Source organism: Arctopsyche grandis, chromosome 5, assembly GCF_051622035.1.
Source record: "Arctopsyche grandis isolate Sample6627 chromosome 5, ASM5162203v2, whole genome shotgun sequence".
Classification (NCBI taxonomy): Eukaryota; Metazoa; Arthropoda; class Insecta; order Trichoptera; family Hydropsychidae; genus Arctopsyche; species Arctopsyche grandis.
Window position 1 is genome coordinate 18378978 of NC_135359.1, and position 22309 is coordinate 18401286.

General features: G+C 32.8%; 2 protein-coding genes across 2 annotated transcripts; one reads left to right on the forward strand and one right to left on the reverse strand.

Annotated features, from left to right (window-relative positions):
• Nucleotides 1-943: 943 nt before the first annotated feature.
• Rph (Rabphilin) lies at nucleotides 944-19457 on the reverse strand. The gene is made up of 8 exons (XM_077430702.1): nucleotides 19286-19457; nucleotides 12034-12106; nucleotides 5670-5926; nucleotides 2562-2856; nucleotides 2063-2486; nucleotides 1849-1993; nucleotides 1531-1776; nucleotides 944-1462 (listed from the first exon to the last, which is right to left on the reverse strand). The coding sequence occupies exons 1-8, from the start codon at nucleotides 19351-19353 to the stop codon at nucleotides 1168-1170; spliced, it is 1803 nt and encodes a 600-aa protein (XP_077286828.1). The 5' UTR covers nucleotides 19354-19457; the 3' UTR covers nucleotides 944-1167.
• On the forward strand, nucleotides 19355-21641 carry LOC143912352 (uncharacterized). Its single transcript, XM_077431635.1, has 3 exons — nucleotides 19355-19420; nucleotides 20869-21554; nucleotides 21608-21641. The coding sequence occupies exons 1-3, from the start codon at nucleotides 19355-19357 to the stop codon at nucleotides 21639-21641; spliced, it is 786 nt and encodes a 261-aa protein (XP_077287761.1).
• The last annotated feature ends 668 nt before the right edge of the window (nucleotides 21642-22309 follow it).

Consider the following 22309-nt stretch of genomic DNA (forward strand, 5'->3'; position numbering starts at 1 on the left):
TTTTTTTAACACAAATGCTAAATAATTCTGATTTTATACTGAGCAAAACATTATTTATGTTGTAATAAAAGCGAATGTACATATGTATATCCTACGGTGAAACTATTATGAAGCGAGTATATCCTTCTTGTATTGACGATTCCACAATGGAAGAAACTCTTTTAGATTCGGATGAAGATTAAACAATTGTGTATATGACGATTAATGAAGAATTAAATAAGGAGTTATCAAAGACGAATATACAAAATAACGTAAATAAAAATAACATCGACTTTAATAAAGTAATTAAAATATACATGCTGACAGGAGAAAAAACCGATAATTTAAAAATATTGTTTTCGTCCTTTTTAACAATAAAACCAACTTCGACCGAAACTGAAAGAGTTTTTTCCATTGCTGGAAATTTTTGTACCAAATCTAGCATTAGACTTTCGGATTCTCATTTAAATATTTTAGTATTCTTAAAAAGCTACTTTAAATAAGTTCATTTTTTCAAGTTAATAGATATATTATGTATTGTTTTGTAAATAAATAAATATTTGTTTATTAATAAAAAATATCCGGGATCCCGGTAATCCCGGGAACGATCCCGAGCTCCGTCCCGTGTCCCGGGAATTGAAAAAGTCCGGGAAATCAGAAACCCTTGTCAGTACTGTCTTGTATGTGAGTTATTTGTTGTCCATTGACAATTTTGAGCAACCGAGCTGTTTCCGTTTGTTCCAAACATGTTCTTTCCACGCAAGCCTTCGGTCAAAGTGAATTCCTAAATTCCTGTTGCGAGATAAATTAATAGATATACATATGTATATAAAGTTTAGCTTTTTGAGAAACTCTTTCAAATTTAAAAAAAGATTTTACCACATCTAAATATCGAAATACATGTACGTATTTTTGATACCTGGAAGTTTGAATGTCGGTTTATGTTTATGTAAAACACCTTCAATCCGATAAATAATTTATTTTCACACATATAATATTATATAGGTATTTAAAAATATAGTTTTCGTTTATATTCATGACAATACAATATGAATAATTACAAAGAAATACATACATACACATTTACATACATACATACACGTTTTATATTCACAAATGTCAAAGTTTGAATGATACATTTTTGTTAATTTTCGGAAGCTTTTTGTTGTAATTCGTAAGATGCCTTAGCTATGGTTCCTTCTCCGTCAAACAATGCCACTGTTCATGCTTGTGGTCGGGAAATTTGATGCAATCCAGCCAATGTTTCAACCTCTTCCCCTTGCTGGATGCTCCAATTACGAGACCACCGAGAAAATCGTTAGCTTTACCATAATCCTTATCCCATACAGTCAAAGCGAGGCATTGTTTCGCTAGTTCCGTCGGTCTTGTTTCGAAAAGAAACTCTTCATTGAATACTGGATTTAAATTTCTCCATTTGATAGATGTTTTGTGCTTTCTATGATAAGGATCTGGATCCAAATGCCTAAAAAGTGTCTTCATTTTTTAAAATCATTCATTTAATTGATTCTATTTTATTTAAATATTACATACAATTTAACAAACGGATCCGAAAATCCATTATTATCCATAGCTGGAAGATTTCTACATCGGCAAATAATCACAGCCAATGAACGCTTCTTCGTATTATAAGATAGAGATATGAGAATTTGAGGTTTCATCAGCTGATCGACAACATCTGATTCTGCACATAATGGTAATGTTAGATCTTGAGAAGTATTCCTTCCTAAAGCGTCCAAAAGAGTTATGGATGCCGATCCCAAAATATCACAACCGTATCTAAAATTTTCCAAAACAACTCTCAAATTTTGTTTTTAAATCAACATTTTAAATAGCAAAATAATATCATACTTGTCTTCGTCAAATAGAGTAATTCGGAACGTTTTCACTTTAATATCAGCTTCTGTAATACCATAAAATGTTACCGTTTCGTTGAATTCTGGATTTTTTGTTTTGTGGACTGTTTTTGTGCGTTGACGGTTAAAACATGTTCCATCTACAATAGAGTTAAAAAAAATTATTGACTATTCGGAATATTTCAAATTTAATAGCTTGCTGAAAATACCTGGTGGCAAAACTTCCATACTACAATAAGGATCAGCCAGACCAGCCAAATCTGTCGACGGAAGACCGCGTGCTCTCACGGCTGTGCAACAGAGTGTTCCATCGATAGCGTCATGCTGGAGACGAACCTCAGCTGTTCCACAAACTCCTTGGGCAGTTGAAGTAAAATGACTATTAATACCAGCAGTTTGATTACTTGAACCGTTGCTCGTCTTAAGTTTCCCATTTTGGTTCAAACTCCCATTTGCTCCACTAGAACCACTCTGAGCTACGGCTGAGGATGTAGAAACTGAACTGCGCGAACTACTTCTACTCGGAGTCCTTCTTAGATTACCAAATGACTTCTGGCTGAAACTCTCCATTCTATTGAGACTCAATCCACTCATACCGTGTTGTAAAACATTTGTATCTTGATCAGAATTCTCCTAAATGAAAAAAAAATCAAATCGTTATGAAATCAGTAGCAATATAATAATTAAACTGTTTCAACAGTAAAAAACCTGAAGTATCGAAAGCGATTTATGAGATTCAGTTGCGCTTCCTTGTCTGGAGAACGATGGCAACTTTGCCATTAAACGATTGGGTTCCTGTTCCAAATCATCAGAAGTTACTACTGTAGGCTCAGTAGAACTTGTGCTAGGAGTATCTTGCAATGATGCTGCTAAGCGAGAATCGCTATATCGATTATTACCCTTTCTCTCAGGTAAGATGTACTTAGGTAATCCTTTATAGAACCAAGCACCTGATTTTTTCCACATCTCACGCATTTCAGCACAAATGTTGCACAGCCATTGTCTGTTGGAACAAAATCAATATTCATTTCGAAAGGAAAGAAAACAACAATTCGCAGATGAATAATTTCGTATGCATATGTATGTATGTATATGTTTAAAGGTCATTATTTAATATCAGACTATGAGAAAAGCAATTTTTATCCACACATAGTGATGTGTGAAAGATGTGGGGTTTCGCTATTTTTAGAGCTCGAATACACCACCATTGACGTATAAAGGAATTATATCTACCTATGTAATCCTACATACATTTTATACATGAGCATGGAGGATTTATACGCAATTTATTATTGCAGAGCAAATTTTACACGTGTATCTAAAAATTGAAATATATACACACGTATATGTATGTATTCATGTATGTAAATGAAAAGAATTGCGTTTCAGATAAATACGGCTTTGAAACATCTCGTTCTTTGTATACAAATATACATATTTATTTCAAATTTCAAATTACTTTCTGCACATCGAAACACTTTATTCGATCGTTTGTTCTGTTTCTACATTGCGAAATATTTTATAAAATACTATGTATGTACATATATGAAAAATGTAACAGTGGGTATTGTATCTCAAACAAATATAATAACCGCTAACATACATGTGCATATTCCCTGAAAAATTTAAATTTAAATAAGTACATACATATATAGAATGTAAAACCCTTTATTAGTTAATGAGCTAATCTTGTATAATTACATATATGTTTGTGTATATTTATAAATTCGTCAATTTTTCCCTGAAAACCGAATGAAGATTTTGCCGAATTTTTTCATATCCACTAGTTCTGACCTAAAAATCGCAATGGAATGGGTCTCTCTACCTTTGCAAAACCCATTTAGAGGGTATAATTACTTTTGAAACCTTTGACATTTCGATATCACACTACCAAAGAATTGCATCCTGCTCGCACGCAGGGAAGACTACAAGCTGTATAGCTTAACCCTTTGGCTGCTACGAGGTTTTTCAATGTCCAAGCGAAAAATGCTAACATTTGTAATTATTTTGAAAAAAAATAAATATAATATTTTTTTTTACATACTTACTTCGCCGAACACTCGTAATTTTTATAATACTTTATATACATTTTTAAGAAGCAGTCGTGGACTCGTGCTCTCTCTTTCTGTCTTGCTTTTACATGCGTGCGTGCGAAAGAGATACCTACATATATACACTAAATAAGTTTTGACGATTGTTTTCCGAGGCTTTATTCTTTTCAATAATCTATTCTTAGATATCGATGTATCCTTACAACATGCGATATATTCGAAACAGGTAGCGGTCTCTCTCTCTTTCTTTCTTGGTTTTAATTGTGTACGTGTGAGCGAGACACACAAGGATGCGAAGTTTCTAATAATCAAATAATTTTTCAACATGTATCATAAACATTTTGTATGCATTTCAGTTGCATTTGATTGATTGCATGAATTCGTGACGTCTCTATATAATTGAAATACGATATAATTGAAAGCGGATTTCTATTGTTTTTTGCCATTTATTTTAACTCTGCAAAATGATATCGGACAGTGAAAGTGATGAAAGCGAAATAATAGCTCCTCGCCGAGGAACTCGACAAATCAGCAGCTCTACTGATTCTGAAAATGAATTTATCGATAATAATCAATTCCCAAGTAATAACTTCTTATATGACATTGACAACGAACCCGAAATTTACTTTGATGATGAACCCGAAATTGAAGAACTTTTATTTAAAAAATTGATAAATATTTATTAAGCTTGATTGAAAAATAAATATAAATACGTATATAAAAAAAATGTTTCGTGCCACTGATGCGCTGGTGGCTCAAAGAAAGTATTGAAATACGACAATTAATGACGTCAACAACGATCGTCGTAGCAATCTTCGCCGATTTCAAAACAACGATTTGTCGTTGTTGTAGCAGTCAAAGGGTTAATGTTGCATTTACACAAGGCCAATACTTAAGACATTCCACTAAGCCAAGCCAATATTGACCTCGTGTAAATAGGCATTCCAAGACAAAGAAATGTCTTAGGCTGGATTTACATGAGACCAATATTGCCTTGGTTTAGTGGAATGTCTTGGCGATTGGCCTCGTGTAAACGAAGCATAATTGTGTATGTGCAAGTTGAATTCAGATGAAAGTCCGCCCACGTCAAAATAAAAGAGCCCTGCCGGTCACAAATATTCAATTCTGAACAGCATCCCTGCAAAAATACTCTGAATAAATTCTTTTCAATTGAGGTCAATCCAGGGCTCGAATCCGGGAGCCTCTCGGTGGTTAGCATTAACTAATGAAAATAATAAGACCACGAAGTTGAACCATTTTGTATGTATGTTGCAAATAAATCATACTTTCCCTAATCAGTTTTGTCTTCCCGATAGTACAATGTGTGTCGCATTTAAACAGTAAATTCTATATACATTTTAAGCGATTGTTTTAGATTAAAATTGAAATGGTTCTAGTATAGTACATATATATGCTATTTTTTGCATTTGGTCACCAGTATGGTCAACGAGCTACTACATACATACAAATGTACATCCCGGTTCATCTCTGCAGCCCCCCACTGAGAATTCTCACGAGCCGCCACTGCTGCAAACTATGAAAAGCACTATGCTTGACGGACGACAAAATAAACAGAATGATGTGATATACTCGTATGAGTGACTAGGAGATAATTTCACAACAACAAAACGTATTCGGAAAACTATCCCGGGAAAACCCCTAGGGCAACAGTAAAATTTCCGCTCTGTTACTTTTCAGATCGGTCAAAGCTCACCACATCCAATAAACATATTGAAATCTTGCTCCGAACCAATTTCAACCTTACCCTTTGTTGCCGGTGTCGAGAGCGCAGTTGGAGCATAGTTGCCGATTGCAAACTGAGCATCGACGTAGTCCTGGAAATAATGGTAATGGAAGCAAGGGGCCCCTACGACCACAAGCCCCACACCTGCCACCCCCCGAGGTCCCACCCAGAGCCACCGCCCCCGCACCACTGCTTCTGCGAAGAGACTCCACCCTCTCAACCATTCGTCCAACACGACGTGCTTCTGTATCTCCCAGTGCTTCTGACCTTTTCACCACCTAAAACAATTACAATGCCATTTTCAAAACACACGTAGGAACGTCTCCATATAGCCGAAATACATACATAATTGAACAATTATGTAATTAAATAAATTGTACGTATGTATAATATATTATATGTAGTTCCACGAACACCTTACACCTTTTATGTTGAGTAGTTGTTGCTTGGAAACTGTACTCATGGCCAATCATCGTAAAAATCCTAGATACATTTTATTTACGTTAATATTTTTAAAAAACAGAAACATGCAGTATTTCAATATTTTTTCATAATATTGACACTAAAAAAGTTTCTATATATTTATTTCTTTTTTTATTTATCCATCATCATATACATATATGTATCGCTATTCTGTCTGTGTATCTGCGATAACGCTCGCTGTAATATAATAGTCGTTTCGAATCGACATATGTATGTACATATTTATTTTTTTATTTTTTTATTTAATTTACACCAAGAAGGCCTAACAGGTAAACCCAATGCACCTTCCTGGCCAAAGACAATTATATAAACATATATGTACACCATCCATATATACACAAATTCTTACACGTATACACAAATACACATACATACATTCATAAATATAAAAATACACATATATACATATACATACATACACGTATGTATATACATGTAAGTATATACATACGTCACAGCTTAAACACTGCCAACAAAATGTACGAAAATAACGAAAGAAAAGGCAAGTCTCAGATCATTTAGCGCCATATATTGAAAATTTATTTAAATGATTAATTAATTTTTCTAATGGTGCTTTATATTTTTTATATGTAGGTAGGTACGTAGTTTTTACCATTGTTTTCATATTAAACAATTAAATAAATTAAATATATTTAAAAGGTATTTGAAAAAAATACGAGCTCATGCGGATCGAACATAGGACCGACACATTTCTTTTTAACTTTATTTTATTTAATAACTTAATATGCCAACACCCATGCGATGATATTTCATCTGGTACAATACATTTATGCATTTATATATATATAAACCTCAACCATAGGTGGCACTACAGGCAGTGGTGTCACCCTAATGGTTTCCATGGGTTTCCGGAAACCCGTTGCTAAAAATCAGAAGTTTCCGGAAACCGTTATTTAATCTAAAAATTCATATAATTCTTGTCAAAAATTATACGAATCTTAAAAATGTAATGAACTTTCATGCAATAGTGCCTTGGACGAAAAAAAAGTATATCTATATACATATATATTTTTAAAATAAAATTTTTGAAAAAAATTTGGAAACCCGTTGTTCCAAAATTGGGGTGACACCACTGAATACAGGTTGCCTAAGGCGTCACCCATAGTCAAACATTTGTAAATAAGTACCAAATACCTTCATTACACGTAATGATTATAAACAAAATATGAGTTGAAAACACTGTGCGAAAACCCTGCCACTCGACTCTTCCACTGCGGAAGCCGTTATAGCAGCTCCGTCATGTAAATGTTCCTCTTTCTAATTAATCGAGCAAAACTAAAGATTTGATTGCAGTGTGCTTCAATATTGATGCTACTTCATTCAACTCAACCAGGAAGATCGACTGCCCCCGGCATTACATCGTCTTGTAAATATTTCGATGGTTAAACTACCCTTCTAGCAAAAATGTTAAGATTTTTGATGCAAATTGTTGAATGTAAACCTTTCAGTGTTACTTTTTTTAATACGATACTATTAAACTATTTAAAAATTAAGATTTTTCAAATTAATTTTTATACGAAAAAACAAAGAGACAAATTTAAACACATCACATTTCAATATGTCAGATTTTTTTATCACAAATTAAAACACACTGATTATGTTTTAAATTTTGCGAAACACAGACACTTTTACGCGACTCGAATGTATATATATATATATATATATATATATATATATATATATATATATATATATATATATATATATATATATATATATACTTATATATACATATATTTCTACGCAAAAATATGAGTAGACTGTTTTTTAGACCGTCAAATGTTATTTTACTCAACTTTGGTATAATATACATATTTATGTAGACTATACATGTATAGATGAGTTCTGGAAGTTGGGGCACAGGGTCAAAGAGCTCCCATACAAAAAACATGCCGCCATGTAATTACATGGCGTTTTTAATTTAGCATTACAAAATTTGATATAATTTGCCATGGTATTTTTAGCGTATGTCTATGTACATATAATATAAACATGAATCGACAAAGGAAATACGCAAACTACAAATGTAAAACTTGATTAAAGCACAGTAAACGTAATAAACGTTATTTGCGTTAATATAGCCCGACATCAAAGAGAATACACTAGACTTTATGAATTACGTAACGGACGTTCTTTGTTATGATTTCATCTGCCATTACAGAGATGAGCAAAAATAGTGGAAGTTCATCGAAGTGTACATATTATACATACGTGCAATATGACATAGGAAAATTGCTTTTTGTGCGGCGTTGGCACGCAAAAAGGGTTAATCGGAGCCATTATTCAATGAGCTTTGTTCGTTCACCGATCCAGAAAGCCCCAATTAAGGTACTTACATCTCTCGACGAGTCGGCTCGATTTTTCGCAGAATTTTCCGAGGGCGTGGGTATTTTAGCCGTTTGTCTTGCGATAAAAACTCATACTGCGAAATTTGATATGTGTAGAAGGAAAAGAAATAACAGATGAGTGGATGATTTTGTCACGTGTAAACACGAATAACCGTAATTAGCCACCATAGTGCTCTTGTATGAAAAGCGTCGAAATTTTCCCTAATATAAACAACTTTCCGAATAGAATACTCGCTAATTAGGTTACGGATCAGATCTCGTGCGTCAGCGAGTTAAGATGAAATTATCTTATCTGTAGTAGAAACCGAAAACTTTGAGGTAAACCAGGGTGTAGCTATTTCGATCACAAAATCATGTAATTTAATTAATTAACCACCAATATACATACAATGTTTAATCAATTCATTTTCATAGTAAATTTATATGGATGACTACTATACTTTTTTTTTATTTTTACATAGATATATACCAGGAAGGCCTGACAGGTAGACCCCATTGCGCCTTCCTAGATAATTAATTACAAACATTGCAGCATTTTTATTACATACATACATCACTGTATTTTGAGAGTATGAAGAACAGGAAATTAACAATTAATTAATTAATTAATTAATCCATTGAGACATCTATGGATTTAGACTTGTACATAATTTTTTTACATATTGTACATAAATCAAATTGATACATATTTGTGACAACAGTTAGGATGATTTTTGCCAATTTGAGGAACTGTTTCTACAATCAAAATCAGATAAATTGGCAAACTCTAATAAGAAACGATCGACTAGGAGTCACAAATATCCAATTCTATCCAGCAGTATTGAAGATTAGCACGGGATCGAACCCAGTAATCTCTCGGTGCTAAACATAAACGTAACCACCGAGCCATACTACTGGCTATATGTATGTATATATGCATGAAGATATATCAAGTAGGTCTATTTTTCCACATAAATTGTTTGATTGATTTAATATCTCGTGTAGTTAAAGAAAGCCTTAATGACCAATTTCACTTCCCAGTCCCAATAAAACAGTACAATAAAAGTCCCAGATATATAATATACCAGAATGGAAAATCGTCGTGTCAATAACTGAAAAATATTAATAGATATTTCTCATGTTAATGGTAGTTTTATTTTAATAAGTTTGAGCTTCAAATTTTCACTACGTACTTGTATGTATTATATAAAAGTGTCTAGAGCATTAGAAAGCATAATCATATTTATAGCCCTTATCTTTTTGGTTCGTTGACGCTATTTTGACGTTGACCACTAATGCGGTAATATGATATAATAAAATATTATTTTCGGATACAATACACTGACTGATAAACCCAAAGACACAAACAATGCCTAGATGTAAATGGATGCTTTTAGATGGTACTAATAGTTCGAATATGCTTTCAAACCATCGAGTACGATCGAATTTTAGATGGCTTGTATTATATGTATGTACATATATTTTTATATAAATTTCTCATTTTCGCATCGTTTTAATTAATCAAGAGTGAATCCCTGTGTGTTGTAAAGTACTTATTTAATTGTGATGGAATATGTATGTTTCCGGGAAATCTTTTCTCTACGGACACTTTTCACTGATGCGTTTTTACCATTCAAACAAAGTTCATATACATACACATGTATTATACATATGTACATATACGATGTGAAATCGAGATAACACTTTTTATAAATATCCTATAGTAAAATTATTTATTAATTTTGATTTGAAAATACAGAGAGCTTACAGAATGTAGGGCTTATGGAAAACATAAAGATAATTAAAAATGATCTAGTACATATATACATATGTATGTATGTATGTATGTGTATAACCTACCATTTATATAATATGAGGGTCTATCTCGTTCTACCAACTTGCAATATCTCAAGCCTCTTTGTCTCAACTTTTTCGGTGTATTTCACCGTCGAGTATACAGAATATACAGTCAACATAATATACAGAACACATATGCGAATATTAATTTTACAATATAAACACTGACTATTACAAAAATATAGTGAGAATTGATTTTAAACGTTTTTTAAAATATCATAAAGGTGTGCTAATAGCTTAAAAATAAATGAACGATCACAATATGTCTCGTATATTAAATATATTACATACATATATACATATTGTACTAAACAAACATTATTGTATACAATATATTATATACAAACTTCTGTTTAAGCAGAGAAAACGAGTCTTGAGATATTGCGCGTTCGTAGAACGGAGCGCACCGCTTACATACATATGTAAATGGTATACTCTCCGAAAGCAAATGAATAAAGATGCATGTATATACATATGTAAAGAGTATTTCATTGAATATATCAATTGGTATAGAATTTAATTACATAAAATTTTCCCTTTTTAATTTCTTCGGAGTTTTTATTTGACAATTGTCATTTATATCGTATTATAATTTATCAAGGAATGCTATGCAATTACAATTATATGTACCTTCATATACATTTTACAAAATCATTAAATTAAATTTATTTATTTGCTTATTGAAGTGTGGGTTATAGGACATGTTTTAATAATAACTACCAAGTTCATCCTATTTATTCTATTAGAACAGTGTTTCCTTGGGGCATTAAAAGGAAAATCCACGTCAATAATCTATAGTAAATTTACACTTTCAAAACCAAAATTGAAATCGCTATTTTTTGAATAAGCTATATGTATATATGCGAAAAAATTCAAAAAAGGGTGACATTAAACATACATATGTACATACATACATACATACATACTGTATATATTACCTACATATGTACATATGTATATAATAAGAATACGGCCATTTGAATTACGTGCTATTTTCCATCAAATATAACTTTCGATCGAATAAAACCATCTTTTTTATCGTGTTTATTTCTTATTTTTCACGTCAACAGCTTGGCACAGCATACAACACGGAAAAGACTACTTCTATTCACACTATACAGCACCGCCCGTTTTCGGTACGTTCATACTTGTTTTGGACGAGTGCAAAGCAAAATCAGCTTACATGAACATTACAAAGCGGAATGATACGGTGCAATATTGCTTGCGCCGAAAATATTCGTATGCACGTGGTAACAGTTTCGTTAGTACGGGTGCACTCGCCACTATGACGTCACTTCATGCATGAGTATTTCCATAGCTTGGTACGTTTCGGTGATGTGTACTGCTGTATAATATGAATAGATCGTGTAGATTATCAATGTTTCGGATACGCATCGTACATATTACTGTATGAATGTGTCCATATACCTATACATATATATGTAGAATGTACTAAATAATATTTTTGTACTGCTGTTTACGTACAGTTTTTAGCTTGAGCTGTACTGGTATAAAAAACCCTTGATATTATTTATACCTTTTTTTTAAATGAAAAAGACGAACGATGAAAATAATTCGTAAACCCAATTAATATAATTTATTTGATATTGCGTTGAAAATTTCAATGAGTTATTCCTTTTCGTGAATTATAAAATAAAATTCTTACATTAAAACACAAAGTTTAATTATTATTTTACCTCGAGTATGGCAGCTTGTTCGGCTGGTGTTAAAGGTGAAACCTCGCGAGCAACACACCATCCTGTTCTAAGTCTGGAAATAATGACACAAACATTATTACATATTATGTTACATTCTATACATACATACATACATATATGTGCCTATGCACACGCATAATATATACATTAATATTCTGCGCAGTATTTTCGCCCTTCCTGAAAAGTATAAAAGTCTGCCAAGTTTAAAAGCCGGCAAAAGAAAGGACAAACGAAAAAGTAAGTTTCATACAATACGCAGAATTCGACACAAATAATTTAAAAGTTAATCAAAAATTCGGCGTAAGATCACAAGCAACAGTGTTAGGGAAACCGTTCGGAAAATTGAGTCATGTAATTTTTCAGTCCGTATGCACGGAATCGTGCCGAGAGTAAATTTAGTGTGAAGTCCTGGAATGTGATATCGACTGTGTTTGCTCCATCAGTTAGTTCTGTGTTATTGAATTTCATCGAAAACCCATTCCGATGAGTTGTTTACGATGTCAGCGGGGGTTGATGCGAAAAGCTTGTTGGTCTAACTCGTTATTTTTCGAAGAATTAGCTATACATATTATATAATATATTGTGGGCGCGTCCTTGTCACGTTTGGTAATTAAAATATCTATCACACAAATAGATGTATTAGGGAGACCAGTACTAAATTATTACCAGTTCTGTGAACAGCTTCGTCAATTGTTATCTGCCTTGATTATTATGTTTTCTTATCTGAATATTATGTATATAAGAAAGGGTGTTTTTTCAGAGGTATAGAACTTAAAAATCAAATAAAACACATAAAAATCTGTAATGGCCACGGTATTGACTGTATTGCAAGATAATTTTATTAGTGATTAAATACGATATAAAGTGGTTGGTTCGAATAAAGCGCAATCTAGAATTACAATTTTCGACTATTTTTTCGAGCAGCTAGAGCCGTATATCGGCAATAACGCGGCGCAGGCTTCCAAGTCATCTATCGTCTCTGTTTCATCGACATATGTACATACATCGATATATATTTGTTTTGTCGGTGTAGGCGTTTTGATAGGTTTAATTTGACAGCAAATTGTAAAAAAATGACGATATTATTTAGAAGTCAGTAGCCGCGAAATCAGTTGGAATATCAGTAAACTTTAGATACTCAAAAGTTGTTTAGGATCTTTAATGGTTCAGAATTTCAATTTTACCATTTATCATTCAAATATCCCGGTCGGCATCTTGACAATTATGACAGCCCTATACTAGCCCCTCCTATCTTATTATTTATTTGACAATTTTAGAATACGTCCATTAAGTATAAAATATAAAACAAGCGTTTTTTTCATTGAATGTAAGCAAAAAATAAATAAAATAAAAAAAAAATCATTTAAATGGAGAATATTATATTTTTCGTAAATAGGTAGGGTGCATGGCACCTCTTCTCATAGTACTAGTATGCATTTTAAATAAACATTAATTTTAAATTTTCATATAATAATCAATATTTTATTTATTTTGGCATTAAATATGGTTTTTACCAATTTTTCACCGGAGGAACCGTTTCAACAATGATATCAAATACATTGGCAAACTGTGATAGAAAATGATCATCTTATACTCACAAATATCCAAGTCTGACCAGCAGCACTGCATAAATACTCCAAAATAATTATTTTTCAAAATATTTTAATATTATAATTTTTTAATATATAATTTGGGCCAAACCAGGGTTTGAACCCAAGAACCTCTCGGTGGTTAACATTATCGCAACCACCATCTTTGCTGCTGGTTAAAAATTAACAACAAATTTAAAAATCATATAAAAAAACCCCCAATATTGTCAACCACGTTTTGGCACCCCCTCAATCTCACGCTACAGCTACTAATAAAGTTTAATTTTAGAAAAAGCGTCCAAAATGATAATATAATATGTTAAAACAGACTTTTCTACCGAATGTGTAATCATTTTTCGGATTCAGACGTTTCAATTAAAATACGGCTTGAGCTTTTTCTGGAAATAATATTAAAATGTATTATTAAAAGAATCCCATTAACATTACAAAGCATTATTAAATCTAATTGATATTCCCAGCATAGTAATATTCACTTGAAATTTATTGCAATATTCTTTATTGCTTTCGGTTATATAATATTATACATTTTGCCTTTAAAGCATTTTCCGCACGTCCACAATATTTTCCACAACACAACCGCAATTTGTAATTCCTAGCAACCGGATTTATATTACACATATTATATGATATTTCATATAATAAGGGCAAGTACATTATTATATAATAATACTAACTTTTTAACCCAAGGGCAAAAGTATATTATTATATTTCCGTTTCTTTCCTTTTTTCGTCCCAAAAGACATACCCGTTTCCACGAAAGTGAGAAGTTTTCCCAAATCGTACCCTTTATACAAATACCTAAACTGAGTTTAAATAAAATATAAAACTTATATTTCTCCCAGCTAAGCGATCTTGAGTTTTATGATTTATTATCATATTTATGACGATTGGCCTTTATTGCACCGACGGCTATAAGATAATTGATATCGTGCTGAGCTTTCAATATTAGGCTTTGTTTTTTTTTTATTGATGTATTTTCATTAATTTGTCAGACGACTCATACCACCCACGTGCTTTTGACACTGAATTATCGCAATTATACATTACGAAAATATTGCACGCGAAAATGTGATATAGTAGATAAATATGCACAAATTTGGCGAGACTTCGCACATTGTATAATATCTATATATGTATAGGTACATACTACAAGAATAATCCAGCATTGCGAATGTAATATGAATTAATTAATCGCATTCTGACATGCCCTCATATAGACTACGTAAATAATAAAGAAAATTTAGCTAAATGAGAATATTTTCGCATATATTCAATATGCAAAATCTTGAGCGAATATTTATATTACATATATATCGTATAAATACGTAGCTTGTTGTATTCTGTACATTTCTTATATATTAAAACAAAAAAAATGTTGACATGTTTCCCATATATCAAATATGACGCATATCTATCAACTCGTATATCCTATTTCCTTAGAATAGAGTAAAAAAATGTGGTATTGGAATTTTTCATAAGAGGATGTATGTACTTATACTTTACTTTACATCTTTGTGTGTATGAATGTATAGGTATATCTATTGTTCGTGATATTTCAACGTACATGATATATTAAAAGTATTTTATTTCCGTAGAAATGTTTTTCCAGAATTAATCAAAAATGTAAAGACATGACAAACAATGTAAAGACTTTTTTAATGTAAAAAGCGGCTTTTCGTAATCGCCGAACTTGAAATGCTGAGATAAAATTTTTATTATTAAAATCCGTAAAATCTTCCGAAGCAATATTGGAATATCTAAGGATTAAATCTCCCATTGTTTGAAATTTGTTGTACATATTAACCGGCAAACACAATGGCCTGCGGGTACTTTATTACTGTCTTGTACATTTTAGCGATTTCCTTGATTTAATTGTATTATTATGTTCCGACGGAAATTTCATCTTTCATTTATAAAAAAAAATGATGAAAGGTTCTTTGAGTCAAAAGTTTTTCCGCTTCAAAAAAGGTATTTCATCACGGATGAAATATTGAACTGAATTTTACATTCATATTTAAAACTTCATATTTACATTTCTCAGTATTTCTCTGTGTATCTGTATGTCAATCAAAATATGTATATTTTATTTCGAACGAGAAAGAGGGATTTAATATTCATATGTTGTTGTTATTTTATTATATTCCAAAATGTACTCCAGCAACCTCGGTGTGGGCAATTTCATATTTAGTTGGTTATCGAATAATGGAATAGGTACTTATGTATGTATTCCTGCGGATATTTTTTATACATATAAAAAGAGCACACTCCCGATTTTCCAGAGTAAATTTCAACAAAGGAAATTTCTGAATAATGAATTCACGAGTATACATATGTACATACAACGCAATCACTTACGTAAAATATCAGGTTTAAAAAATCTACGAGTTTTTAAACATGATTCGTACATAATGTCAATACGTCCTTTAATTTTTTAATCATTTTGCACGTATGTACATATGTATGTTTGTCAAACACCTTTTATTTTCCGTGATTCTGGGACAATTGTGATAAATAAATAATGACGGTTTTCCATTGCCGTAAGCGTCGTAATTACGGTCGCACAGTTAATACTCAAATTACTATACAAATATGCCGAGATGTTACCCTAAAAATAAGTGAGTGTGAATCAACGAGGGATTATGCGGACGATAATACGGTTATCATATTGACATTTAATGTACGTATGTATTTACATATACCCCATATGTTAGTTCGTCTGTAAAACAGTTAATTTAACCGACTAATGCATTCGTGCGTTGAATGGGTTGATAACGACCACGCACTATGTCAGATAATGGTTCCGAGAATGCGATTAAAACCAAATGCAATCCTGAACGCAATTATACGCGCACTCCTTATGAAATTAAGTCAGATTAAAATGTAGCGATCACTATGCAATCCTTGATTATTATTATTATATTTTTTTTTTGTGAAATCTCTATTTATCGCAAATCACAATCGCAAATAAGTCATAAAATTCGATTATATTCAAATGTATCTAACATGATCCCATTGGCGGTTGTCCCTGAGCGCCACCTATGGTATTAAACTTGTATATATATAAATTTATTGATTATAGATTTTAAATCATGTTCAAATAATAGGATGGATTTTGTCAATTTAATGAGTAACGTTTATACAATGAAATCGGATAAATTGACAAACTCTCATAGGAAATGGTCGACTTGGATTCAACAATGTCCAAGTATAAACAGCAGCACTGCAGAAATACTCCGAATAAATTCGTTTCAATCGAGATCAACCCAGGGCTTGTACCCGAGAACCTCTCGGTGGTCATCATTAAACTTGATTTATTTTTTGTTTCAGTAGCATTTCTTTTATAACATTTATTACGTTTATTGTAAAAACTTTTCCTGTCTTGAAAAATACGTATTTTAATACATTATATGCTTTCGCATATTACTTGTGTGCTAATTACTAACATTTTAATGATTTTATATTAGTAGAGTATAATTATCCTTCGAATCGTTGTATTCTAACGTAACGTTATATTAATAATGTTATCTTACAATTTACATAAAGTCAACCATCCGTGAAAATAAATGTATGCAATAACGCTGATTTCTTTAAAAATAATGTTAACTATACTATAAAAGTACAGGTCGATTTAAAAAAATCATCATATTTTATTTTAATGACAAAGATGTTTAAGTATATTTCAGCCTCATGGTATGACAATGTATAAAGTGGATGTAGTGGTGAGAGTGAAGAGATAGAATTGGCAATGGGTGGGTCACGTAACTAGAATAATGGATAAAGAAGGGCTTGAATGGTACCCGAGAGAATGTATGTATAAGGGTGAATAGAAGACCGCAAGGAAGATGGGTGGATGGAATTAGAAAAAGGTGTGGGGTAATATGGATGAGAGTTCCTTACAACAGAGACGAATGGAAACGTGTTGCAGGGGCCTTCATCCAGCAGTGGATGGTGAATGGCTGTAAATTATGATTCAAGCATTATTCAATGTACGACGGCAGGTCTAGTTCAATATAATGCAGTGAAAAGGGAATTTTTAATACAACTTTAATAAATTGAGAAATCTTTATAATTAATTTCAATGGAATTCTGCATGTGTCGTGATCGTGACTTTTTTGATCGTAATTAAGTATATATGAGCTTATGTATAATATTTAAAAGAAATTATTTACAAACTGAAACAGAAAGTATTTCAAATGTTTATACACATCATATTATCCTTTGATTTATATGTAAATTATATAAAATTTACATATGGGGGAAGGGCCTTCGAATAAAATTGGACTCGTATTATGTACATTTGCATATTACACGCATTCCTTTGCAAATAAATTATTCTTTTGCGAACAATGTGAATTTTTAGTGTCGATTATATTTTATTTTATAAACGAAACTTTTCCAATGTGAAAATAAAGTCAATTTGACAAAGCCTAAGGGTAAGTCCGACACAAATTATACAGCCTCTACTCCATCAATATTCAAGAGATTGATCGTCTTAACCCTTAGCGCGACGGGAAATCGATTGTCTCCCGCATTCAATTCCACATTCAACATGCGTGCGAACGTTGCAAAAAAAAAATTGACACAAGGATCCCTTCGACGGCTTCCTGAAATAATAAATTAAATGAAATCCCCCCAGACTCGGTTTGCGTGTATAGGAAGCGGTTTGAGGGCCACTTCGAGATAATGCAATTTTCACGACGCGCACCGGTCTCGATAACTCGAGGTTGAACTAATAATCTGGTTTTTCCTTCGAACGAAACTCCCTCTATTCAGAATTTATATAAATTAAGGGAAATTTCACAGCAAGTACACGTATCGACTTTCGTTATCTCGACACGTCATAAGCTCCTTTTATTTTTATCGAACAATTTTAGCGCATGTACGTGCACGGGTTTCAAACTAGGAATTTTACAATTAATACCTAATTTATTCTGGAAAAACGCAATCGGACGGAATCGCATATAACAATGGTTGTATGCGTATGTACAGTTTGTCCCATTTAATGCGGAGAGCGTCGATTAACAAGCCACTGGACCAAATTTTAATGAAAAGTCGATGCACACAAAAGCTCATAATAGAAAAACGTGAAAACAAAAACCAATTTATATTCTATAGTTATGATTGAAACGTATTATAAAAAACTCACAAATTTCAAAAATTTTAGCTCGAAGATAAAAGAATAATTCATATATAAATTAGACTTCCAAATATTTTATATCATTTATATCATCATTTCTAAAATTATTATTAATATTTTAATAAGGCATGGAATAATTTTTGTACGGAGCCTTTTTTTATAATAAACGAGTCATTGTATAAACGATAACATTGTATACAAAGGCATACTTAAAACGTATTTTACGACAAACTTCTGCGATACTATCACTTTCCTGTCGGGCGTAAGCAATCCAAGAAGGATAATTTCAAACATTTAAATTAAACTGTAAACATATGTGGTTTACTAAATAAATAAAAAAAATCCCAATACATATATATATATATATATATATATATATATATATATATATATATATATATATATATATATATATATATATATATAAATTTTGCAAAAGGATAGATTGAGTAGACAAACTGAAAAAATAAACAGGATGCATTACTTAGCTCTCAAAGACAATTGTCTGTCGTTGGGGCAGACGTATCTGTTGCCAGTGCCCATGTAGCTCATGATGGAGACGGAAGCTGCTCTACTCTGTGTCTCTGGAAAAACTGTGTCGGGAAATCGAGGAAAGTCCGTACGACACCGAAGTCAGTACCGAACTGACGTCCTACAAGTGGTTGTGACCGTTTAGTCTCCATCTGTTTTTAACCGATCGATATCATCTAGTGACACCCATATACCTACCAACTTACGTGTTTCAAGCAAGCGACATAATAAAATAATTAATCTGTTACATTTATTTATGTATGTATTAGGTTTAATGCTCCTCGGGGAGATAATAAGGGATGATGTGACTAATCAAATAATTGCCTAATAACTTCATCTCTACTTATATTCGGATAACGATATTGGGATCGTGAAGATATACATATGTAATTAAACATATGTACATATCTACATTTATATCACGGCTGTGGAGTTGGAGTCGGAGTCGCGGAGTTGGAGTCGAAGTCGTATAAAATCAACCGACTCCAACTCCTTTTTATTATTTTACAATTAATACTTTATATAATTTTACGTTTTTACGTTTTATACTAATCAACGGTCGCTTCTTGAATCATCTTCGGTTCGCAGACTATATGGTTTTAATAGCTCGCGATTCAGCTGACCTACTTACCAGACTAAAACAGCTGGACAGGGAAAGTAGGATTAAAAATTAACGTAGATAAGACCAAACTAATGTTCAATAGTTATTGCATGCCTGATAGCATCTCATTAGATTATATACCAGTAGAAGTAGTAAACAATTATTTATATTTAGGTCAAATAATTGACATGTCCGTTAGTAAAGATAAAGAGACATATTAAACTAGGGTGGAGTGCATTTGGACGAATAAATGTTGTTTTTGATTAAAAATGCCACTCTACCTGGAGAAAAAGATCTTCGATCAATGCGTTTTACCAGTGATGACGTATGGATGTGAAACTTGGACACTGAACGTTAAGATGCTATGCAAAGGAAAGATAGGAAGCGGAACACGTGGGTGAGAAGTATGACAAGGGTAGTGGATAGAGTAAAGAGATTGAAATTACAATTGGCGGGCCATGTGGCTAGAAGAAAGGACGAAAGTTGGACAAAATAAGTGCTTGAATAATGAATGCAAAAGGGTAAAAGGAAGACCGCAGGGAAGATGGGTAGACAAAATTAGCAAAATTTGTGGGGTGAGATGGATGAGAGTTGCGCAAAACAGAGACGAGTGGAAGCGTGTTGATGAGACCTTCATCCAGTAGTGGATGTCGAATGTCTGTAGATGATGATGATGAAATAAAATCGTTAAATTTGTAAAACCTACTGTTTTTTCAATTCCAAAACCGAACTTTGTGGCCAAAACCAATTGTTTCCTACGTTTCATATTTTTATTATTAAATTATTTGTTTGTGTATGAAATTTATACACGTGTACACTATGATTGTAATTATTTTTTATTTATACCTATTTCATATCAATAAATTAGTTAACATGCCAGTTTTTAGTGATTTTTTATATTTTGAAAATCGCTATTATTTTTATTCCTTCTACAGGAGAAATTGCCGACCGACGTCGTCATGTTTTTTAAAATTGCACTGAAGGTATGTCAACGCAACGCTAATCAAAGTGTTATGGACAAGATAGCTCTATATCATAGAAATAAAGACTTCAAGCAATTTTGGAATGCTACAAATGCTATTTTAACAGTAAACAGTAGTATCCCGGTACATATTAATGGAATCTACTACCATCGGAGTATTGCCAATATGTTTAGCAAGCATTTCAAAGAGTCTGTTTCGGATTTGATGGGCATGGCTGATGTGGTTATGTCTAACTCAGAAGATTCGTTTTTCGACATAACTGGCGATGAAGTTGAAACTGCGTTAAGGTCAATGTCTCTAGGGAAAGCAACTGGTTGGGACAGCATCAGTACGGATCATGTTCTGCATAGTGGTAAGAATTTCTTCATCATATTAGCAAGGCTTTTCAATGTGATGATTTTGCATGAACATGTACCTGAAGAGTTTTCAAGGACGACTATTGTTCCTGTCCTCAAGTCATCAAAGCTTGATGCTTCAGTCATTGACAGCTATCGTCCTATTGCTCTAGCCACCATTTTATCTAAAATTCTAGAGGAAATATTGAGTTGCAGATTAAGTGGCTACCTTTTGTCAGCTGATGAACAGTTTGGATTCAAGAAGCACTTGTCGACGGACATGGCCATCTACACTTTAAAACAGTCAGTGGATTTTTATACATCGCGAAAAACTTCCGTATACGCCTGTTTTCTAGACTTATCCAAGGCCTTCGATCGAGTGGATCATGATCTACTTTGGTCCAAACTGTTAAAAAGGGGAGGTCCAAGTCAAATCGTGAGGTTTTTAGCATCCTGGTACCGGAATCAGTTCAGCCATGTACGCTGGGGGAATTCATACTCTGATCCCGCTTCTTTGAAGTGCGGGGTTAGACAGGGTGGGTCAATGTCTCCTGGCTTATTCAACCTTTACATGGATGAACTTTCACATCGCCTTCGACAGACTGGAGTTGGTTGCCATATAGGAGGAATATGCAGTAACCACATCAGCTATGCGGATGACATGGTGATCTTGGCGCCTTCTCCGTCAGCTCTGAATCGCCTCCTGGAAGTTTGCTCGAGTTATGCTGCAGAACATAATATGCGGTATAATACGAGTAAATCCATGGTATTGATTTTCCGATACGGTCGAGGTCCTCATTTCGTTCCCAACATTATTTTAGATGGGCGTAATCTTGAAACTGTTAGGGAAGTCAAGTATCTGGGACACTTGCTGACGGAGGATCTATCTGATGACCGTGACATCGAAAGACAAAGAAGAGCCATTTGTGTAAGGGCAAATATGCTGGCTAGACGATTTTTCCACTCCAGTGTAGAGGTTAAGAGACAATTATTTATGTCCTTTTGTACTAGCCTCTAAACTGGTGAATTATGGACCAGATACAAGCGGGAGACGATGA